This window comes from Ciona intestinalis, chromosome 12, assembly GCF_000224145.3.
Source record: "Ciona intestinalis chromosome 12, KH, whole genome shotgun sequence".
Classification (NCBI taxonomy): domain Eukaryota; kingdom Metazoa; phylum Chordata; class Ascidiacea; order Phlebobranchia; family Cionidae; genus Ciona; species Ciona intestinalis.
In genome coordinates, this window is record NC_020177.2 from 3,832,214 (window position 1) to 3,856,391 (window position 24,178).

At 37.8% G+C, this 24,178-nt stretch overlaps 3 protein-coding genes across 5 annotated transcripts; 1 reads left to right on the top strand and 2 right to left on the bottom strand.

Moving 5' to 3' along the window:
• Positions 1-2,552: 2,552 nt before the first annotated feature.
• Positions 2,553-8,490, top strand: LOC100176425. Of its 2 annotated transcripts, none has more exons than XM_002130098.5 (6): positions 2,553-2,851; positions 3,114-3,345; positions 4,623-4,739; positions 5,203-5,335; positions 6,113-6,358; positions 6,665-8,490. In XM_002130098.5, the coding sequence occupies exons 1-6, from the start codon at positions 2,746-2,748 to the stop codon at positions 7,661-7,663; spliced, it is 1,833 nt and encodes a 610-aa protein (XP_002130134.1). In that variant the 5' UTR covers positions 2,553-2,745; the 3' UTR covers positions 7,664-8,490. The 2 variants fall into 2 exon arrangements, with proteins under 2 accessions (XP_002130134.1, XP_018669903.1); XM_018814358.2 differs by having other exon boundaries at positions 3,117-3,345.
• On the bottom strand, positions 8,491-18,531 carry LOC100183456 (follistatin-related protein 5). 2 transcript variants are annotated; one of them, XM_026836981.1, is made up of 17 exons: positions 18,322-18,531; positions 16,910-17,116; positions 16,475-16,589; positions 15,619-16,265; positions 15,173-15,296; positions 13,977-14,137; positions 13,528-13,659; positions 13,062-13,203; positions 12,644-12,778; positions 12,247-12,377; positions 11,910-12,116; positions 11,413-11,628; positions 10,965-11,166; positions 10,499-10,620; positions 10,332-10,428; positions 9,880-10,000; positions 8,491-8,942 (listed from the first exon to the last, which is right to left on the bottom strand). In XM_026836981.1, the coding sequence occupies exons 1-17, from the start codon at positions 18,514-18,516 to the stop codon at positions 8,813-8,815; spliced, it is 3,084 nt and encodes a 1,027-aa protein (XP_026692782.1). In that variant the 5' UTR covers positions 18,517-18,531; the 3' UTR covers positions 8,491-8,812. The 2 variants fall into 2 exon arrangements, with proteins under 2 accessions (XP_026692782.1, XP_002125180.1); XM_002125144.3 differs by having other exon boundaries at positions 9,880-10,003.
• A 1,658-nt stretch (positions 18,532-20,189) lies between these two features.
• On the bottom strand, positions 20,190-23,927 carry LOC100185828. The gene is made up of 4 exons (XM_002125076.5): positions 22,982-23,927; positions 22,542-22,686; positions 21,574-21,686; positions 20,190-20,947 (listed from the first exon to the last, which is right to left on the bottom strand). Exons 1-4 carry the CDS (start codon positions 23,141-23,143, stop codon positions 20,702-20,704), a joined length of 666 nt encoding a protein of 221 aa, XP_002125112.2. The 5' UTR covers positions 23,144-23,927; the 3' UTR covers positions 20,190-20,701.
• Positions 23,928-24,178: the final 251 nt, after the last annotated feature.

Sequence of the window (24,178 nt, forward strand, 5' to 3'; positions counted from 1 at the left end):
TAAACCGTTGTTAATTCTTTAAAACATGATCGGGATATTTGTATTATGTGCTAAAAGTGTTTCATCTTCTCCCCACCCCACTATATAAATATGTTTGTGTGTGTGCTTTTAACGTTTATACAAAGAAACCACAGATTGTAGTGTATTTAAAACTTATTTGACGATAAATATATGAACGTGAGAATTAGTCAAAAAAAGTTGCGGGTTCTGGTTTTTGCGTAAACAGTTTAAAATGTTACGTGCAGTTTAGTTTAGCATTTACATAAATAAATATATATAATTGCTAATTATGATATGGTTTGTCTATATGTGATGTAACCTTTACGTGTAAATTGTTTGAACAGGTTAAGCTGATACAGTGATGTATGTATAAAATCATCGGCGTTTCTCCGTTCAGTAATCACCTATATACGGCAAATATGGCAACTGTGGCGTAAATTCCAGATCCTTGACGAACTATTCTCCGTAAAATCTCAATTATTTATAAAATATGACAGAAATTAGATGTTATTCACCTAATAATTAAACTACTTAAAACCGACAAAATTTTACGTTGGAAATTTTGGTGAATAATTTCAACGTCCTATTAATTGCGAATAAATCTAACTCATACTATTTAAATTGATAAGACCATCATCGGAAAGCAGACTGAATATTATTTCTCATAATCATAACCTATACTGATTGGTAATATCCGGGTTGACTGTAATCAACTACATTCTTGTCGCTTTAACTCAATTAAGATCTCGCATTACGCGTAATATTCGGCTACTAAATTTGACTTCTCCCTTAACTACTACAATTATAATTCTAGCTCGTTTGTCTTTGTCATATTTGGTTACTGTAATAAATATTGCAGGTGTTTCGTCAGTTTCATTTAAAGCGATCATAGGCTAACCGCTGGTCTATTTCTTGTAGACTATATATGGTATTACCTTTTGGTTTTTAGTTTTTGATGGTCATACAAATGCCACGGTAAAAAGGAATATTAACGAGTTTAATTTACCTTTTTTAATATTCCAGCTTTTATATTTGTGATTTAGCTAAAAAAATCTGCGTTTAAAAGATATAAATAATTGTAGACTTTGACGTTGGCCCGCTGTAAGTGAATATCTGGTTTATTGCTTTAATTTAAACTAAAAGTTGTTTTTGTTATACATTGATAGAGTATTAGGTTTGGCAATTTGTATTGTGTGATCTTTTTCGCAGCTTTATCAAATCCTTTTTTTGGCAGAAACATCGTGTGGTGTTTTATAATGGAGCACGAATCGCCGTAAATATCTCCAAAAGGTTTGAGTCTTTTGAGACCAATGCGGTAACATGTTGTTGCTATAAAAACATAACAGCGACTAATGCAATAATTGGAAGATACTTTTAAGATAAAAAGGATTCCTACAAAATCACGTTCACATTAACTCGTTATGTTTTCCCACCCCGAGGATAGGGCATGCCATTAAACCGGTGAAAATAACAGGATCCCGTAAACCGCAACGCGTTATGTTACGTTCGCGTCTCAGCGACCTTGCCCGAGGCCGCCAGTCTTTACTCTGCAACGTTATAACATTGAAACGCCGAATTTAACAATTTCGTAAACGAAAGCTGTGCAAAATAATAAAGACTTGGTTTTTCATTCTGTGCCCAGTATGTGTTCCTGTCGTCAAAAAGCTTGAAACTTAGCATGAATCTCAAAACGCAAAAAATGATAGGATTGTAGGGTAAGATAGGGCACTTTTACCACGTAATATCTAAATATTTTGATCGCGTTTTTAACCATTAACAACAGTATCTGCGGGTTGTGAGGATATGGTTTTATAATTTTTCGAATGTTCTTTCTTTACTACCAAATGGAAAGAGAAAATAGAATGAAAAGGTGTCCCATCTCCCCCCCACCCTGCTATCTTTACAGCTCAAGTGACTGTAGTTACCACAAGTTTATCTCGAATTGACCTAAATAAGCGCTTGCCTTCTTATTACTGCATCGTTACCTGTGACAGTTACACTAGGTTCGCAATTTCAACGACGTATAATTTTCGAATGTAAAATCCGAAAAATACAGATACTTTTAGATAAGGTTTACCAGCAAGAATCATAACGAATTCGGTAGTTCGTTTGCCACTCATGATCGACGTTTACAGCGAATATAGCTTGAAAACGGGAGGTGTGCTTATTAATCCTACCCCGGGGGCATCAAGCCTTCTTGGCGGCTTCAAACGTCGCTAAACTCGGGGATAAGCGGCATGCTCGCCCGTGACTATTGTTTTGCGCTGCCGATCCGCCAGGATGTTTTGTTAATTGAGGTCTTAGCTGTGTAATAGGCCGACAATAACCGGCAAGCGCTTCCGTATTAAAAGCAGGTCTATTATCGGGAACATAATTATATGGAACGCTGTTCCGTTACTAATTAAAATAGTTAAACGGCTTGAAAATGAGCTATTTCAAGTCTCGTATAAAAACTTCAATGTTGTATTCTAAGAATGCTAGACGCCGAATTAATCCTGCTATTTATAACATTATATGTAATACAGCTTCCAGTTCCTTCATTCGGATGTACGTTAACAACACTTGTTTATTTCAGAGTTAGATAAACATAAATCGGTGTTCTGTAAAGCTATTTTTGTTGATTCTTGACCACCTGGACCTGTCTTCACTTAATATACGAATGGCGGCTTGGATTCAAAAAATCGCCAAGTGTGTTTTCTCTTGATGTAAAACCTCCAAGGTTTTTAGGGCAAGTTTAGTGAAGAAATGCAACGACCCTGGGTGTACGAGTTCGCGCTGCTGTGTTGCATCATTTTACTGAGAGTTGGTTTAACGAAATCTGTAAAACTACCATGTCAACAGCGTTATTCAGGTATATGAATGTATTTGTAGAGTAAGATAGGAAACCATTATAAATCCCATACAGCCTAAACGGGATTTTTTACCATCAACAAAGCTTTTTTACAGTAGCTGGGCAATGGTTATAGAATTCTGTAAATATTCTTTGTTTACTACTAATTGGGACAAAAAAACAAATAAAAACATGTTCCATTTTACCCCCGCCTCACTATACTATAGGATCTCCTATATATGTATTTTACCTACATGAAATCCAACTTATACGCTTCATTCAGAAGTTGCCACAAGCGGATTCGCCACCACGTTCAGCACCACCACCACCCAAGCCACGACAACAACTATACACAGCCAAGTCACGCTTGCCCCATCCTACGTGAAGGCTAACCTGTGCTGTGGGTCACGACCTTTTAACTCTGACGTTGGTGTGTGTTGCATGGGGAGGGTCCTTCGAAAAAGTACGAGACGATGTTGCCTTGATGGGAAGCATGCTCCCTCAGAAAGCAGATGGTAATGATGAATGTAACTTATAATGTGTAGTATAAGATGTAACACTGTTAGCACCTAAACCCCATATTTGCTAACCCCTTTAGCAATTGGGTATACCGTTATAGCACCTATAAGCTCCATAATTTATAATCGTGTTTTTAACAATTAAAAAACGCTCTTTTATTGTCGCAAAACACACGCTTTTTTACGATAAAACTGTAACGCAAGTAGGTATATTAAAGTTTAGAAACGACGGCAAAATGTATGTTAAGCATGTTGCGTTCAAGACCACGATGTAAAACGATTGTAAGATTATGCATAGAATGCTTAGTTATCGGAGTATAATGTATTACTGTCTGCTATGTATTTTGCACGATATATTTGCCCTGAATATACGACAGATGATGCGATAATCATAATGTCATCGTCGTAGCCATGCCGCGGGTTAGAACATGAGAGTGTCGTGACAGGTTGCGAGTCTTCATCCCCCATTAAGGATACTGGATACCCACCGTATATAAGAAGTATTAGAAGGATAGGGAGGCGCTTAAAAACTCATTATACTTGAAGTTTAAATTTGCCATTTTTGTAAGGTGCCATCAACAGCCCTCGTATGGTTGTGTTCTAGAGGCGATTCTGTAGTGTGAGGTGGATACTTTTAGCACATAATATCCCATACGCCCCATTCGTGTTTTAACAACTAACATAAAAATTCTTTGTTTACTTAAAATACAATCTTAACCTTATCTATACTGTATAATATATATCCATACAAGTTTCGTCTTCGAAACTTCTGATTAGATTCAATCAAAACAACTTTCATGTTACAAAACACCTTCGTTTATTTGCTCAGGCAGAGCTTGGAGCAAGCCCGAAATTAAACTTCGATTAGAAAACGCGTATTTTTGCAACTGATATAACACTATTACTTGTCGTAAAATTATAATTCACTATCTCTCATACTTGTGCGAAAACTCGTTAACTGGGAAATGATTTTTGGACATTATTTCATTTCTACATGTATATATGTATATGCGGTGCGTGTGAAAGTTGCTTACAAATTGCGCGGAGGTTTTAAAACAGCAAATTATCAAATTAATATCTGATCAACGGTAGATACGAACAAACTCGTTTCACTTATTAATACACCTGTGGTTGGAACAAAGACTTGCAAAACTGCTTTAAGTAGTTAGTGCAATGTTATTTATATTTGGAAAAAAATGTACATAAATTGATAGAACTTATTTTGTTCCATTCATATAACAAAGACATTATACCGATTCATATTTTTCTTCCAGCTTTTGCTATCCGTCTTCTATTTGGGTAACAGACGAGATTGACCATTTGTCTGGGATAGAGATTCAGTTTACAAGCTTGATAGAAGAGATGGATGCCACGATAGAACCGCTGCGAGAGTAAGATAACTGTATGAACTAATAATTTGCTGGGTGAATGAATAGATGTAACCTATTTATCCTAGCGGGCAACGCCAACAGTCCTATACCAAGAGTGCTCCGTTTCTTGCATTAAGTGCCAATAAATTATGTCCTTATTCTGTTACTTTATCGTCAATTTTAGCGGAAAATTATTTGATATTGATATGTTTTAAATGCTCGTATAAATATCACCCTGGCATAAAATAGATATAAGTAGAATGGGGGAAGATGGGACAACTTTTGCGCTTTTTTTATTTTTTTTATAACATCCAAATATCCTGGTCGTGTTTTAAACAATTAACAACGGTCTATGAGAGTCTTGAGCATATAGTTTTACAATTCTTTGAATGTTCCTTGTTTACTACCACATGGGACGAGAAAATAGAGTTAAAATGTGTCCCAACTTCCCCCATCCTACTATAAACGTCATTCCATATTTTAGGCAAATGGTTGCAGCAGAAGAACACATCGAGTTCCTAGATTCAAAAGCGAACTCTCTTTATCAAGAATTCCTGGTCCATATTAACATGACGAGAAACAGGGATCCTGCTGAGGCAGAATATATTACTGAACTGGTAAGATTTTAATAGAAAACATCTGCAAATTCTAGGTGGCCACAATGATACTCACGTAGTTATCAATCACCAAAAAAGTGCAATCGTGGTAGCTTGTAAGCAGACACGCTATATAGTAGGTGTATAAGGAATATAGAGAATCCTGCGACTGCTGCACGCCAGCCTCGCCATGATAAATATTTGTCATTCATTCAATCAAAGCGGACCGAAACACCTTTAGTTTAGGTATTGTCCCGATCAACTCTAAAAATGTAACAAACATTAACCAAATTTGGCCTTGTTATTTAAATGTGTTGTTCAAGGTACTCTATACCATATAAGCTCTCCTGAGTGACTCAGTAATGTCAATAAAGTTCAGTTTCGAGCCCAAATATTATTATTCATCGTTAAGCTTATTGTGATTCAACGCTAATTGTTTGTCTTTATCTATGAAATAATCAGTCCGTGCGTCTTGTGGCAAGGAAAGCTCTTTAAGTGTATATTTTCACAAACACTCGTCGCAAATATACCGCGTTTCGTATAGGTTAAACTTGTGCGTTACGACGACAATTCGTAACCGAGCTAACCATAGGAAAGCGTAAGCAATGTTGCAGTATTGAACTGCAACTTTTATTGGAGCTATTCTAACGGATCCACAAAACGCCTATTGAATTAAAAACGAAGTATTGCTTGGGAAGTGGGATTTTCAATTTGTTAGATACATGTCAATTTGGGAGCTTCAATCAATGCTTTGCAGGTTCTTTTCGAAAATAGTTATCTTAGTTACTACTTTTATAGATATCCTTTCTTGTTGCAAATGAGGCGAACGTTGAAAACGCTCGAAAGCGGTTAGGAGCTCTTGAAAAGGAGTCCATGGAGCTTTTGGATGCTGTCGTCCAGTCGGAGGAAGAAGAATACTCTCAAACATCATCCCAAACCACGAGGACAACGGATGTCCTCACACACTCCTCACTCCGGAGGTTGCGAAGAGAAATACAGACGATGAACACGACGGTGGAGACGGCGGAGAAGCTGATGGACATTGTAAATGACTTTGTTTGTTTCCACAAGCACTGTGGTCGATATTATAAAATGTTATTTATTTAGAAACCATTTGAATCTCAATCAAATTCTAAAAACTGTAGGTTAGTTCAGATAACAAAGCATTTAAATTTATGGAAATCTGGGCTTAAAGTCTTCGCAACTACCAGAACGCTGTTCCAGAAGTTAAAATTATTTATTAATCTTTTTGAACGGCATTCCGACTAAAATCCAGTTGTAGGCATGGCGTATCACTACACGATAAGCCTAAACAAATCAAATGTAAATATGAGATAACTTGTTTTGCAGGTTCGGCAAGAAATCGAACAAAATCTTCCCGTCCCAGAATTCAATCGCCAAGAAGCGATCAGGCTCACCATAGAACGACAGAACGTTCTAATGAACATTACTCGTGAGAATAGGGCACTTTCTGAGCTCCGGAACCGAGTTCAAATCCTAACTCGCATCCAAAACATTCTTAGAGCAGATCGGGACTTGCTCGTTAACCTCCGACAGTTCTTGGATTCTCTTCTTGATCTTGTTCTTCAGATGGAGGCGGCTGATCGGGAAGAGAACCAGGAATTTGAAGAGGAAGTATTAAGGAAGAGGCGCAAAAGAGCAGCTGGGAGTATTGTCGATGCATTAGATCTTCTTCTTAATCCGGATGGAAACAAAATCATCACTAGTCCTCTTCCTGATGAAAATATTTTAGTCCCGGAGAACGGGAACCATCATAATGATGTAAACCAAACCTCAAACCCGACTTCATCATCTGGTGAGACCGGGATTCGAACCTCAACTACTGCACGAACAACCTCATCACCGCCTCCTGCTCCACCGACTGCGCGACCGTGCGATTTTTCACCGTGGGAAAGATACACCGCTACTTTCTTGCAGCGGGCAAACTTGGTCGCTATCGACCTTGAAGAACTGGGCGCGCCTAGCGAAACCGCGGAGGGCGAAAGCACTGAAGGCGAAACAATGACTGCTAGCAGGAGCAGTCGAACCGAGAATCATTATTTTGCGACACGATCCGGTACACAGGTGCTGCCGGAAACGGAAACGAACTCTGCTAACTCGCAGAGTAGAAGCTCGAGGCGACGAAGAGACTTATCGTTACACGTACCTAGCCGAAAGCTGCGTTTATCTCTAGAATGCTCCCGTCAGTTCCGACAGGGTGCGTTCTTTTGGTTTCGAGAATTTAGGAAATACGGTCTTGCAAAGCGGGACAAAAAAATGTTTCGACGCGTTTTGTCAACCGCTGCAAAACATACCTCAAATCTGCTGTGCAAGAATATTAGCTACTGACAAGAGCCTCGACGTCGTTTCAACAAATACAGAAGCTCAGTTTAAAGATAACAGCAACAAAATAATATCCACACCATCTTTTAGCAAATTAGATTTAATCGCTTAAGATTCCTTTTCTTCAGCAGGATTTGAAATCAAAGATGAAATAACTAGTTGTTATCTTCATTTCCACCATAAAAATGCCATAACCAGTACCATTTGCTTTATTTTTTTTTTCTCACGAGAACTTTCTCTGCTCAGCGTAGTTGCGGGTTGTTTTAAGCAAATGTTTTATCCAGATAGTTGACTCATTATTTATGCCATGAGCATATTGTTTGTCTGCTTCCTTTCCTTTTTAGATCATTTTAATTGGATGTAAGCCTACTCTGTGCCTCCATATACCAGCCTACTGTACCTTTCTCATTCAAACATGTTAGTTTGCAACATTCGTTGAGAAAAATGAAATAAGGTATTCGGCAAGTGTTATAACTTGACTGATAAGAAACAAAATTTGATTCTTCATATAGTAGGTTGGGGGAAGACGGGACACCTTTTGCACTTAATAACCAACTACGCTGATCGTGTTTTAGGGTTCGATCATTAAAACCGATGTATGGGAGTCGTGGGTTTATAATTATTTAAATGTTCTTTGTTTACTACAAAATGGGTTAAGAAAATAGAATGAAAAGGCATCCCATCTCCCCGCACCCTATATGGGCTATAACTCTTTTCCTTCTCCTTTGTACCAGTTATACTTTTTCCTCTCTGCTGTCGTAGTCAACATTAGTCTAAATGTTAACACCTACAGTACTTTGCTCATGTTCTGAAGAATTTAAACTCGATTTAAATTGTCGTCGTTCATCTAATAGTATATTCAAGTTTTGTGCAGCGCTTATATAATCAAGTATATGTACAACGTCAAGAGATTTATAGATTCAGCCGTTTTTTGTGCTAAGGATACAGATCATAAATGTGGAATGAAGTTTTGTCATAAACACTTCTCAAAATGGCCAACTTCTACTTACGGGTACTGTCAGCAATTTTCGAATTGGTGTCTTATACAATTTTACAGTTAACAGTAAGATAAATAGAGAAAAAAGTCAATACATTTTACAACATAACAACCAGAGTACACTGCTGTACAATCGTTCAAAAACACCCCATGCTATTTCATCGTCCATCAACCCACGTGACTGCCATCGCATCTGTGACGTCATGAAGGCGACAAGAAATCTCTTTTGTTTCAGCATTTATGACGTCAACACCATTCTCGCCGGCTGTTGCAACATGGCGGTCGTACCTGAAATTTAAAGTTTTAGTTAAGAGCATAATTGTAGCCTACATGGAGGTCCACTTAGCAGCAAGCTGTTTAATAATGAATTCTGGTTACCGCAAACACCTGTTCCTGCTGGTCTGCGGCGTGTATTGCCAGACAGGCAGAACCAGCTTGCAGTTTTTATTCAATTATGTAGTTAGTACTTCAGGTTAGCAATACAAGTCAATAAGAAAGATTCCGTTTTAACAAGTGATGATTTAATCCTGCTTTAACCGGTAATAGGGTGGGGTACGATGGGACATGGTTTCATTCTTTTTTCGTCCCATTTGACTTTTTAAGTGTTGTCGGTATCCTATATCACCCCACAGTACTATACCACGCAATCTGTACCGCCCAATTTAAGACTTCGGTAACGCAGTTTAAGTGTAGTTTAGTTTAAGATTCCGTGCACATTTCGGTACTGTGCATATTGCAGACAGCAGATAATCGTGTGATTTATGAGTTGTGTAAACACACCGGTGGCTTAACAACACATCTCGTCTGGTATGGCAATGTTAAACTCTATGAACTTTAAATTCGTTAAACGGCAACCGTATATCTTACAAATATTTTTTATTAAGACAGCGTGTTTGTGGTTTGGGTGTTTAAAATGTGTCGATGTTACACCAAACAGAGATACTGGAAGCATTAATTACGTGATTTACCGGTGATCATGTAGGTGGCGTGGCATAAATAGCCTACCTAATGTCCAACATATTTAATATTTTTTTTCATTTTTTCCTGAATCCACACCAAATTTTGTGGTAAACAAAAAACATTCAAAGAATTATAAAACTATATCCTCACGACTCCTATAGACCATTGTTAATTGTTTAAAACACGATCAGGATATTTGGGTATTTAGGGCTTAAGGTGTCCCATCTTCCCCCACCCTACTATATATGAATATTTCGTCTCTTACCAAGAACTTGCTACCAACATTCTACTTCGGTCGCTCCATGGGAACTTTTCCACTTGTAGTGGTCGAGTGAGGCCGTCAATTACTCCCACGTCACCTGTTCCAGCGTCCAGGTGCATGACCTCTGCTGCAAAAATACATAAAGGTCGATTAAGTGCAGCTGGATTAGCATTAGAAAGCAGAATTCATTGTGACTAAGGTCCAGGTCTATAAACTGACGTAAACCGCGGCAGGATTTAGCCATTTAAAATAGAAACATAGGTTAACTGCCGGGTGTTTCCGAGTGTAGACCTATGGTTATACCATTTAGTTTGTCAGGTTTATAGGTCAATGCTAAATGTTGACGTTTGTATGTTTTATGTGCACCACCATTGCGCTGGTATCCTTTGATGCAAGTTTTGTGTGAGCATATAGGCTACCCACACATAAAATTCATAATTAGACTCTTGTAATACCTTGCGCCGCTGACGAAATGTATACTGTTGTTTGTCGTAGGTTAGAATGATGCTGTTCGAACGCAGCATCTGACACAGCGAAGTTAGTGTGCAACACCTGTGGAAGAAAATGCCGCTGTCAGTTGTGGTTTTGTTGGCGGTTGTTAACTAGAGGTTCTCAAACTTACAATGGCTTCACTTAAGTCTCCAGTTGTGGTCACATTGTAGACTCTAACTTGTTGTTTGTGTGGGTAGACTCTTAGCACATGTTGTCCGTCCCGAGAAGTGTATTCGGTATCGTAGTCGGTTTCTACAAAAAATAACAAGTGTTAGTAATTCTAGTTGTTTGCATAGATTTAAAAATTTTAAAATGTAACCTCGACAATAAATTGAAAACTTTATAAAACAAATATGTAATAATGGAACATTTTGATACAGGGAATACGGAATAGTATATAAAAATCTATAAAAATCTATAAAAATCCATAAAAATCTATAAAAATCTATAAAAATCTATAAAAATCTATAAAAATCTATAAAAATCTATAAAAATCTATAAAAAGTCTATAAAAAGTCTATAAAAATACCCTAATTAACATAACGAAAACTCGTTTAAATAAAAAATATATAAAAAAACACATATGACAGTCTCACCCTCCATGGCGTTCACCACCTTTCCCGTCAATAATTCGACAGTGAGTGTCCGTGGGAGTTCCCCTTCCTGGGCATGACACGTGACATGCAAGCGACCTCCAATTTGTTGGTAGAACAACTTCCTTGGTGTACATGCTTGTGGGGCGAGGTTAATCACCACGTCGTCATACAACAATGTGGCAAGGTTTAACATGTATATTGCCTGTATAATAAACGGTACTTTATACTGAATATATTTTATAGATTTGGTAAGCGTAAAAGGTTCTTCGTTGCGGCGCACTAAAAGGCCTGGGATTTGGCCCAACACTTGCCCTATCACTCCAGTGTTTGCAATACCGGTCATCAAACTTTTGATCTTAATTAAAGAGTGTACGGTGTGAAAACGACGTGCTGTATGTTTCGTGTTTAGGGACCATGTAGGGGACGAGGTAGCGTTTCGTTGCCATACCTGTTGGTCCTTGTGAAGAACGTAACCATATCTTGACTGAGTGTTAAGCGGGCACTCAGGCGCGACGAAGAAACTGTATACAGATAGATCGAGAGTGTTGCCGCCATCTAGAGGTTGTATTTGTGCCGCTAAATGCATCCCGGGAACGCTGGCGGCGTAGATAATTTGAAGATTTGATCGATCCCTTGTAGCATCGACCCAGCAGTGGACAAACAACTATTGAAGAAAAACATAAAATAAATCTTTTAGTACATTTTTCGGTTGGGCAAATGTAGATGTTCTTATATCGTGTATAAAGAGTCTAAACCCAAACACTAGCTTTTTGCAACCTACTTCTTTTGATTTAGAAAATAGCCGTCGCGTTAAGCTTACAACAGTTACTCTATGGGTAAATTAACATTTAAATTTCGGTAGTATGTGTGCCTGTAAGGCAAGACCGATACTATGAACTTAGTTTATCAACAAATATCAATCTGCATTTCGAATAAGATAATTACCTGGTCTGTTGACCGAACATAATGCAGCTCCACGGGCAACGGGTCAGTTGCCAACACTTCTACAACTCTCTGTAGTCGCAAATCAACAACAACGACACGATTTTCTCGAGGCTGTGCCACGTAGACGAACCTGGATCCCACTACTACAGCGCTGGACCAATTGCAGTGGCGAACACCGTCGTCTAATGACATCTGACATAGCTTGTTCTAAAACATAGGGATGTTTTTAACGTGGTAATGACTAACGTTATACAGGCTATTAGAGGAACACATATTTTAATGGTGTAACTTTTTTCCACCTAATAATAAACGTCATTTTGGATTATTAAATGTTTACCTGTCTGAGTAAACCAGGCAAAGTCTCGTCTGCTTGTATACGTCGAAGAACTTGACAAGACTTCGGATCTAAAATGACAATTCCATGTTCATGGAAAATGAAGAATGCAGCAATCTCTCCGTTCGCGTACTCTGTTAACAACACACAACAAGAAATATCAACCAAAGTGCTATGCATATTTTGGGTGGAAGGCCAAACCAGGCCCGAATTCCGCATCTCTGGTGGCCATTATTGTTTTAGGACCAAATCCATATAGGCACATAGAGGTTATAAAGGTGTTATACAACTATGGTCCTGCGACCTATAGACTGGACAGTTTTATTTGAGGTTTAAGTGTATTAAGGTTATTGAAATAAAGGTTATCCACAATAAATGAGTCAAAGTATCAAACGTTTACCTGACTGTTCGACCAAATCTTCCACAAAAACAGCTCCTATCTCTTCATTGGTACCAGCAGGATTGGTTGCCACGCAACTATAAGCTGCGCTGTCCGACTCCTGCGCAGCGTTAATGTGCAACTCCGTATTGTTGCCTGGTTGTAAAACAAACAATGTGTCGATTAAAAGATTTTATAGTATTCCGGATAATAGGCCAAGTCTAGCTGAAGTTCAAGGCCCCCTGTCGTGCTTCGCTGCACTACCTCGCCGACATAGATTAGAACCTTATTGGTAGCCTCAACACATAAAAACAGTAAACCTAGAAACATCCACATACAAAAGCACTATCAATATACACAAAAGCATACGAAAACATTAAGCTCAAGAATGCCATTGGTATACTTATGGAAATAGAACCACTGTATTATCATTGCTTACTCATAATGACGTATCTTCCGCTTTCCATTTCTAATTCGTCCCCGTTCATCAACCACGTGATGTGGGGTGGGGGGACTCCCCTCACGTGACAAAGAACACTTAGACTGCTTCCGGTTACGACATGTTGACTTCGTGGGTAAATCTGTGAAATGAATTGTTAAGTTTACAGTAATTGCATGGTCTGTCGTGAACCCGATTTCTTAATGAAATGATAAAAAAGCTCTATACAGTGATCCATGGAATACAGATATAAAATAGCTGTAACTCTATATTCGGACTTCGTCTATTATACTTCATACAGCTGGTGTTTTACTGCGTCTAGCACGACCCAAGGATATAGTCCAAGAGCTGGACCGTGGACACATGGTATACGTTTGTACTGCGGTCGCCTTATAATCTATAATTCATATACAACCATTCATATGAGCATCGCTATCGGATCAAATTATCTCTTCATGAGACTGACCTGAACTTGAGGTGCTGCATGTACAGAGAGTCGAATCACTTGTTCGATGTCTGGTCGCTTCCTTGCGTGACAACTGTAGTTGCCTGCATGCCTTGGAGTAACTTGTGTAATCATCATTTGGTCGCCGTCAACCTAAAAACAAAAGGTACTTGAATTCTGGTTTAGAGCCACTAGTACTCTCATGGCAAATCATTACTTTGCGAGCCAAAGTGTCGGCTATCTGTTGAAGCCGACTTAATCGGGGTAATAATGCATGGTTACGAAAACGTTTACGAAAACATTGGATCGCAATCTATTAAACTGCCTAAAGAACTCCGCAAAACATAACGCCTGCCAACAGCAGCATAAGGTATGGTTCTACCATAGTCTACTCAAATGTATTAGGTTAGCCATGGTTCAACTATCTTTCAGGATCTATAGAAACACAGCCACTTGTAAGAATAACTCACTTCTACACTAGGCTCGCCTTGTGCTTGTAAGTCGTATCCATAATGCCGCCATATTGGATTCGGGTCGCCTTGTATTCCACACTGTAGCGTGACACTACCTCCGTATATTGCCGCCTTGTTGACAATTCGGTTCTCCTCGGGCAGATGTAGGACGGTAACATCTAAGGATATCATTAATTATAGATGATTTCTTGCTTATACGTTGGCCTTGGCCCTTTAAACTCGTTTATACGCTTGTTCGTTCTGCTCTAATGTGCAATCAGTTATATGGAAATTGTGCGACAAATAAAATTAGAAAACGAAGGTCGCATCGATCGAAAGATTTCATAAATTATTTATAAGGATTTATACTGAAGAGTATTACGTCATATTGCATTGAAATGACGTCATTTTAACCCTGTTCCCAAAAAAATCACAGTTTATGTATAGAATTTTATAAAAATGTATAAATTTCATAGTAGCGGGGCTAATATAATAAAGTGGGGGTAACATGGGACATGTTTCAATGTCCTATCTTGTCTCATTTGGTAGTAAACAAAGAATATTCGCAAAATTATATAACTGTAACCGCGCAAAAGAGTGCTGTTAATTATGCAAAACGTGATCAAGAAATATAGGATTTAGATGCAAGGTATTCCATCCTACCCCACAGTACTATACGTACTTTGTAAATTAACGATAAAAAAATAGAACGACGTGGTCCTATGAGGTTTATATAGGGCATGGGAATGCACGCGTGTCTGATATTTTGATTGCATCGCCTGTTACATGTCATGCAATATGGCGCGATCGATTATTGTAATGAAATAGTGCTGTATGGTGTAAAGCGATGCGTGAATACAACGGTGGATAAGAAATAGAAATGCAATTACTGAGATTGATTGCGTGAATGTGACGTTTCGGAGATTAGATTGGTCACTCGGGACAGAGTAGGAAATTGGCAATCTTATTGGATTGTGGTCTGCTGCTGTATTGAACAGTAGCACGTAAACTTATTTTTTATATAGATATGGATATTATATTGTTGTGTAATATTTTATACTCCATACAAAAGTTAAAAAAGATTATATATTTCTGTAAATATTCATTTTCCCACCAAATGATGCGACAAAACAGAATGAAAATCTATATTATCTTACCCCACCCTATATAACTAGATAGCAAGTAACGCAGAAAGAAAAACATCGAATGCTTACTGTATAGCTTAAGCAATTCCTGAATATCTAATGCATGATCTTGGTTGAGGTCGCCGTATCTTAGGAGATGGAAGAGAGAGCAAGGTGGAGGGAAAACTGAATCCAAGTCCTCCAACATCGACAGCTAGAAAATCAAATCAATTAAAATACATTACGTATATTCAAAATTCATCGGTAATCGTATACAACCAAGTATATAACCCATGGTCACTGATTGGTTATCAAATTGTTAGCCATACATAAAAAATAATTACCTACAAAGTTACATACGTGGCAACTCGTAAGCGGACACAAGCTGTATAAAACAGAACACCCGTGTCATAACGATTGTCCTTGACCAGCCATGCGAGAGTAATTAAGTTACATTGATGGAACAGATTACCGTATGCTTGCCAAGCGTAAAAAGTAACTTATAACATATACCTTAATGTAAGTTATATACAAACCTGGTATATTTCGTCGCTACCAACAAAACCATCCATATCAATGTCCATGAAGCGGAATATACTCTTCACGCCGTCGCCTCTGATGTCATTCGTGATGATGTCATCATAAGGTACGAGGCCATCGTCCCCGAACACAATAATGTTGGTAGCCTGGGTTTCAGGAGCTACAGTGCTTTGCTCTTGGATAGATGTCTCTTTCAATGTTTCATCGTTTCTTATTTCTTCGCCGCCAGATTGGTCATCGATTAGATCTGTAGCAGGGGTTTCTGTACTTGGCGGACTGTCTATGTCAATTTGAACAATATCATCGTTTGCGGTTTGAAGTTCAGATGTACTTTGGTCTGACACGTTTGGTGCCCCGAATGAATCTGCGACTGTTTCAAGCGGTACAGACATGACTTCGTCCTCTGCCAGCATTTCCGATCTTCCTAAAATGATTTTCCGTGTTGGTTCAACGACTGGATCCACTGTCGGTTGCCTTCTTCCTTTCTTGTGATGGTGGTGGGATCTTCCAGTGCTCCTTCTTCTTCTCCGGGGAGCAGCATCTTCAGAATGCTCGTCAGAGAGGCTGAAAGGAGATTTTGCCTCGTGGTATTCTAAGAGACGAGTACGGAAGCTGTCTAAATCGTGGAGTTCACATGTCGATCCTGTTCACGGAGAAAATGTGTTTACAATTACGTCAAGTCAATCAATTGATTGCAAAGCTCAATATAACATAGCAGCTGCAAAAGGAACTCTAAAATTAGAATGTAAAGAGCTCGAATGAATGGGCACGAAATATAATGATTATATCGTGAAAGTGGAATAAAATTAAGATATATTTGTATGCTTCCAAACCAACAACACTGAACCTTACGTTGGTAAAAGCAGTCTTTGTGTCGAGCATCGTAAATGTCTTGTCCGATCACACACGCTGCTCTGTGCATCTCACAATGGTTTTCATAATACAGGCCGTCAGTTCCGCATACAGGCTGTAATAGACAGTCTTTGTAACTTTCCGAATTATAGTTAAAATTCAATCTCTGTTACACGGTATGTTCGTAATAATAGCGTATATTGTGCCCATTTGTAACGTGTTTAATACACTGTAGTTGCAAAATACTTAGGAACACTGTCTTATTAATAACTTAGTATAAATGAAAGACACCTTTTATGCTATAAGGTTAAAATCTTAGACCAGAGTTTGCCCTTAACCCCTAATAAAACAGGCTGTATAAGCTGATTGGCAACTGCATATTACTTTACACAAATAATACAACTTGTATTTCGTATGTTTTCCTTTGTAATATACCTTCTTAATAGCCTTGCAATGGCTTTTGCACACACAACTTGCTCGGCCGGTCCGTTGATCAACTTCGCATTTCTGGCCAAGGTAGCAACGTTTAAAGTAGCATGGGTGGGGCTTTCGTTTGAGCAGCAGAGGTGATTTCGCGCTCATAGCTCCTCTGTATAAAGGCCGACGATGTACGATCGTTTTCCGTGGCACAAGATCATTTTCCTGTTAAAAAAACTGACGTCGTATGCTTTTCTACGTGATAACTTCATTATTTATAAACCCATATTAATATTTTATTCAGCGACAGCATGCAAGCGCAGTACACTGATCATAGAGTTGTAAGTGCCTACATGTGTCTATAGGAGTCAAATAGAAAGCGTTTATCAATTTCCATAAACAAGTATTAGCAAAAAACCGGCGAAGCTTCTGTTGTCACCATTTTGTTTTCTAAATAATGGTTTACAGTTTGATCCATAACCGCATAGGTCGGTAATTACATGCAGTCTCGTGGTTTATCGACCTTTTAACCTTTTTTTAAAACACCGGAAATATACAGGGTATTCTTACTCTTACACATCATACCATTTCTTTATATACTGTGATCTAAATTCGTTTGGTTCCGGCATATAAACTATTTTTTCTTATAAATCAAATCAAGGTGAAACGATTTCCAATTCCGTACCCGATTATTGGGTTATACAAAGGAAATGCCGTAACCACATAACGCTTATACAGTTTTAAAGATAGAGACTGCATCAGGAGCAACGTGGAGTGTATATTAAAGTCTACTGTTTAGTTTTAGTACATAGTGTATATGGTGCTTGTAGTCTTGTGATACTGAGGACCCATATCGATTGGTTGCACGAGATATGGCAGCGGATGGCTATGGTGAATAATTCATTGAAAGTTTTGTGCGACGTGGCATACATAATACATGAAGAATGCAGCAAGTTAATTAAACTATAAGCCGCTTTTTGTGCGCACCGCCTTTATACTGAAGAATATACACCCCTTGTGCAGTTTTTAAAGAATAATGGAGATTTAAAACGTACAACTTTACAGTAGAACCACATAGTATACTGTGTGATGAGTATACTATACGGTATGTTGTCCAATTGTTCAAGACTATATATGTGAAAATACACATGAGGTCTTGTTTTTCCGTAGCCAATATGCGTATTTATATACTGTAAATCTCTATCATCAAGTTTTGTGTGGTTTAAATCTCCTGGTCAAGCCCGCAGCTTCTAAGGTTATTTGGTCAACAATAACTAATATAAAAATTTTTTTCACAAGTATTCGACTTCGGGCAAGAGTGATTTGTATCAAACACCTCAAAAGCATCTACTAACTTTAAAAATGATTTCTTTTAATTTTGAATTATATTTTTATTTTGCGGTGTGTACTAACAAGATAAAATAAATCACCTCGTGTCGCTCAAGTTTCAAGGCACCAGGTCGTTGGAACGAAACCTTATCCGTCTTTTTTCCAAGACCTTTCTTTTCGGTGACAGTAGTCTGGGTTGATTGAAATGATGTTACCCCCTCTGCAACAACAACCACCGCCAAAATAAGCGTTGCTACCGCCAACATACGGGAGATGGTACAACGAATAGAATGCATTTTCTACTTTCTATTGAAACATTGATCATTTTTAGATATATATACTTTCTAGTTTTAAACCTTAAAACTGTAGCCTCTATACTTCCATGATAACTTAAATAGATTTACTTAAATTGTATACACTATGTAGTAACTCTGTCTGTATATTATATAGTGAGTGCACTGGAGGGTTTATGGACCTCTCGCATGCCACCACCCAAATATATGCTTTGTTGCGCAATCATGGGTGCGGGGAATGGGAACATATGGTGTTTCCTTCTTTTCTTTTTCTGATCGACCTGCAGCGCGCTATGCAGTTCCTTCTCTTCCCTTGAGGTCGAATGCAGATGCCTTTTTCGACTTTTCAGCGCACGAAAAATCGATATTCCCATTACCAAAATCCCCGCCTTTGCATTTCAAAAGATGAGACCTGATTTTAGTAAAGCTGTAAACAAGACCAACGTATATAGTACTGTGGGGGGAAATAGGATAGCGTTAGCACTTATAAATTCTACATTTTCTTATCGTGTTTTTATCAATTTATAACGCCATTTGAGTCGTGTGGATATGGTTATATTTTTATGTTTAAATATTCTTTGTTTACCACCAAACGGAAGGAGAACAGAGAATGTCCTATCTTACCCCAACATTTTCTATAAAACGATAACCCTACATTAACATCAGTATGTCGCTTCATAACCATTAACACAAAACGTTTTTTGTTTTTGTTTTTAACTATTATAAGTAATATATGCTCCATGAATTAGCTCCTGATGTAGCGCTAATATTGTTCAACGATTCTCGTTACATCATAACAAAACACACCAACAGCTGCTAAAATTGCACCGGCAAACAAATAAGAATCCAACCAATGACGCACCAACGAGCGAGATAAATATAGTTATATTGTTGGTACACCATTAGTAGAGCTTAAAATAAATATAATATTTATGTAATCTAATAAATGTAATATATGTACCCAATGTTCCACATTCTAAAATGCCAGTACAATATTAAAACCTACATTTCTCATAACAAAGCAATAATAACTGGATCAAACCCATCGATCTGCGGGAGTTCAAGCAAGTATTTGTCGAGTTGCGCGTTTTAATTATCCGACATCACTTTGACAGTCGTCCAGAAAAACCTCATCTTGCTGATAGCGTTCGTACAAACGCAAATTAGTCATTAGCTATAATTAAAAACGCTTTTGTGTGTGTGTGAACTTAAATGACCTAAAAATAACGACCCTGTACCAGCGCCACTACTGCATTTTCTACAAATTTATACTTCATATCATAATCTTGTAGGTTGAATGTTAAATTGAAAATTCAACAATATATGGTAGAGTAAATGAGGTGCATTTTCAATTTGGTAGTAAATAGTTTGGGTATTTCTTGATTTTGCTAATATGCAAGTGTGTTTGTGTTCTGTGTTTTTCTAGGATTTTAGTCGCGTATATTTATACCTTCACAACGGTATGTACACAGTCACTGAATCAAATTGTTTTCCAGCGAGTTCTACCGCTGTAATTATCATCGAGCTTCCACGCCTTTCGTGCCGCCGGCCTGATTTTCAACGCTTTCCTTGCATAATAACAGCTTAGCAAGCGTTGTAGAAACTTCAGTGCGTTTGTTTTTGAGTTTTAAATGGTTTGATTTAACTCAAATAGTAGCAAGCCAGCATATCGCATGTATTAGAATAGCGTATTTTATTATCTTAATTGTTGCTTTTGTATTTTTATATTTGATTAAAGTCATGCTTTTAGCAACATTTCGAGTAAAGTGTAGCATATAGGAAAAGTTATAGGAGTGTAAGGAAACTTACTGAACCAAAGTACTTACTTTTTTATAGATTTCGGCGGTAGAAATACTATTTTATTCTGTATAGTATAATACATATATTATAGGGTATGTTCACCTGTACATTTCTAATGGGCTATAAAATTTTTGCTTTCAAAATTGCTTTATAAGGGTACGGAAAGATGGGACACCTTTTGATTCTATTTTCTCGCCTTATTTGATAGTAAACAAAGAAAATTCAAAGAATTATAAAATCATATCCTCGCGACTTCCATAGTCCGTTGTAAATTGTTTAAAATGCGACGGATAGCTGGATATTATACGCTAAAGGTGTCCCATCTTTTCCCACCCTTTTATACATCTCTAATAACAAAAGTTAAGTGCTGGGAAAATTGTCTGTCGCTTTACCAGACATAAAACGCGTACAGTAGTACAGATATTGCTAAGGCGATGCACGATAGAGAAATCTTAATTTCACGTTCAATTTTTAACACTGTTCCTTGTCCCTCTTGTTTCATTTTGTCGACTACTCCACTGTTCGCGTTTTTCCATGGAAATATTCCTTGAGGGATTTTGAGTCCCAAGAATTTACAAAGAGGTTCCCAGCCTTCTTTTACATTGAATATAAGTAGCTTGTCTTTTGGTGCATTCTGCCGGGTAAGATGGTGTTAATGTGTTACGAAATATTTATTATAGTAGGATGGGGGAAGACAGGAAACCTTTAAGTTATAATAGCCAAATAAACTGATCGTGTGTTGAACAATTAACAATATATGGAAGTCGTGAAGATACGGTTTTATAAATCTTTGCATGTGTTCTTTGTTTACTACCATATGCGACGAAAACAGAAAAGGCGTCCCATTTTCCCCACCCTCCTAAAAAGATATAAACTAAACTTTAGAATATTCGAAGCACTCAAAACAGTATGAAACCTGTAACCTATAAATAATTAAGGTGCTATGTTTGTTAGGCCCTACATGGGGCTTGTGCTAAAGTATTAGCCATACCCCCAAACTGTTAAAAGCAACTGTAAACTTGAATCGTATTTGTTAGTTAGACGAATGTTCTTATTTATTTATAAAATCCTACAATGCTGTTTTAGAAAATTGGTGGCATCTAGTTTCGATGTTTTAAGTCCCCGGAAATTATCGTCTAATAGACTAATGTATCTGTGTTTTCAGACTAGCACTTTAAACTCTATATAACTTTACTAAACCATAGCAGTAAAGAAATACCTATAAAAACAAGCTTAGTATAGTATACTACCCCAATATACCTGCAAAACATAAGCGTTATGTCTCCTGTAAGCCATCTTCGATATTAACTCATTTAAATTCCTGCGGCCAAAGAAAATGGAGCCGTCGTTCTTGACGCCAAATCCAAGCATTGCTAAAATAGACAAGTTGTAAATATATTAGGTTGGGGTAAGATGGTCCATGGTTTGTTCTTCTTTATCTTTGGTAGTTAACAAAGAATAGTTTCCGAATAATTTATCCGTATCCTCGAGACTCTATAAGAGCGTTGTTAATTGTTCAATTATTACTTTGTACGATTTTGTTAAAAACGCGATTAGGAAATACAATATGTTATTATGCCCTATAAGAGTATATCTATCTAATTCCACAGTAATATACTATATCGTTTCGTTGTCATTTGTGACATTTAACTGTTGTATTGCTTTCCGCAAAAATCTCCTAATTCAGCACGATAAAGCTGGTTTAAATTTTAAATCCGTAAATTGATGTTATTAGCTCGTCGTTTAGATGACAACCTCAGTTTTAAAATCTTTATGGTATAGTAGGGAAAGTGGAACACCTTTTTGTTCCATTTTCTCGTCTCATTTAATAGTAAACAAGGAGAATTCATCAGGATATTTGGGTATTATGTGCTAATGGTGTCCCATCTACCCCCACAGTACTATATAATCGTTATAACCAGGTCTATTTAGAACGTTAATATACAAATAGAAATTATTCTATACGGGGCTTGGTTTTATAGGTGAGTCCCAGTTAGCCTTTAAAACGATAGCAAATAACTCTTTGGTGGTTATGAATATGTAACTTTACGTCATCTCGGTGGTTCTTATATATTCATTACTATATACGAAGCTCGTGTGATAAAGTTTTAAAAGCGTTGGCAATTATTATATCGTGTTCTATCAATACCCTATATAAGCCTAAGGTAAAGTAGATCCTATATACCCTACTCAACTTTCCACGCAAATTGAATTTAAATTTTACTTGCCTACTGTCTCGCCGTAGGAGAAAATCCTTCTAGCAGTTGGCGAAAACATTCTAGTGAATGAGTATACAGGGTTGTCCAGTTGCTTCGCCTGTTTCAGGGCACTGTTCCACCAAACATCCTCATTGTCTCGGATTGTTAGTATGATCTTAACATGAAAAAAGAAACTGTTTTATTAGGATGTTAAATACCTCACCAAAGTGGTGAACATTTGAGTGCATAAATACTGTGAGTCTTGAATTAGTAGACCTAGCACTGTAGGGTAAGATGGGATACTGTTAGCACCCAAATACTACACAGCAATTAACAACGCTCTTTTAGATTCGCCGGTCCACTGTCATATAATTCTGTAAATATTCTTTGTTTACCACCTATTGAGTGTATTAAGTTTCCCGGGCAAATGAAGATAAATAAGTGACGTTATGATTAAATGAAACCTTTACCTTTGAATCAGGAAACGCTTTCAAAATCTCCTCCCATAAAAACGCGGACGGTAGATCTGTTACCGCGTCCACAGTTTCGTACATGGACCGAAAGTCTTCAGTGGAACCGCCTACGCTTGCTATTTTTAACCACTCGTCGTGGCAGAACTCGTAGTTTTCCATGAAGTCCTAAACATTGTATCCCAGTAGCCGCAGAGCGTGCGCCATGGACTTGGTCCCGGTCTTAGGCATGCCTGCCACTATAATTTTCATTTCTCTTGCCCTGCGGTCAGTTAAAAAGACACTTAGGCACCTTACTATGCTTCGCCTGCCAACGACAAACCATTTTGCGATACAGTTCAGTTAAGTCAGGTGTGACGCCCGCTTCTACCTACTTTACGTAAGGGAATTACTCTTTCTACTTCCCAAGCTGCACAAAAACAACATGCTGTGTTGCTGCTAAAAACGAATTATTTGGTAACTTCGGGAACGATATAACCGCTATGAGAATACATCTATTATTTTTAACTTTTGGCTGTACTTTTTCAAAGAACTGTGTAGGCCATTTGCTGCGTTTTCACAATTACAACCCTTTACTTCGAACAGCACATCGCACGGCACGCGATGCGTGGTTTATCTGCCACTTAATAATGTATTGAGCAAACGCGGTATGTAATAAATAGCACCAGGATTTACTGCGAACATTTTATCGCATTTAACCTCAAACTCCAACTCATTCTTCTCCAAGCAAAACAAGACCGTGAAGTATTTAAATGTCCTTAAAATCTTAACTACTGCGACCGATGTAAAACTTTCTCCGTACATGCCGCTATACTCACAGCAATCTGTTGGCGTCTGTACGCTAACTGCATAAATATGTAAATGGACCATCGCCGTAACTGCAGTAATATACGTCTATAGATGGTTCTTCTTCGCGTACACTAACATCGTTGGCAAAGTATGTATAACTACTTATGTAGAACCACGACGACAGAGTGTTTTCTACGTATATGCCGCCCTTACTTTTTCTAGGTATGTAGGTTCAGCATTTCGTCTTTTTCCACGTATATGTTAATTCATGCGAGACTTGGCGCTTAAGTCTACGGTACCTGATATTTTTTATGTGTGATTAAATAAAACAATTTGCCAATGTGTTTAAACTTTTGGGCTGCAGTGTATTACGAACAGTCGATACTAGGGCAGCTACAATGTTTGATA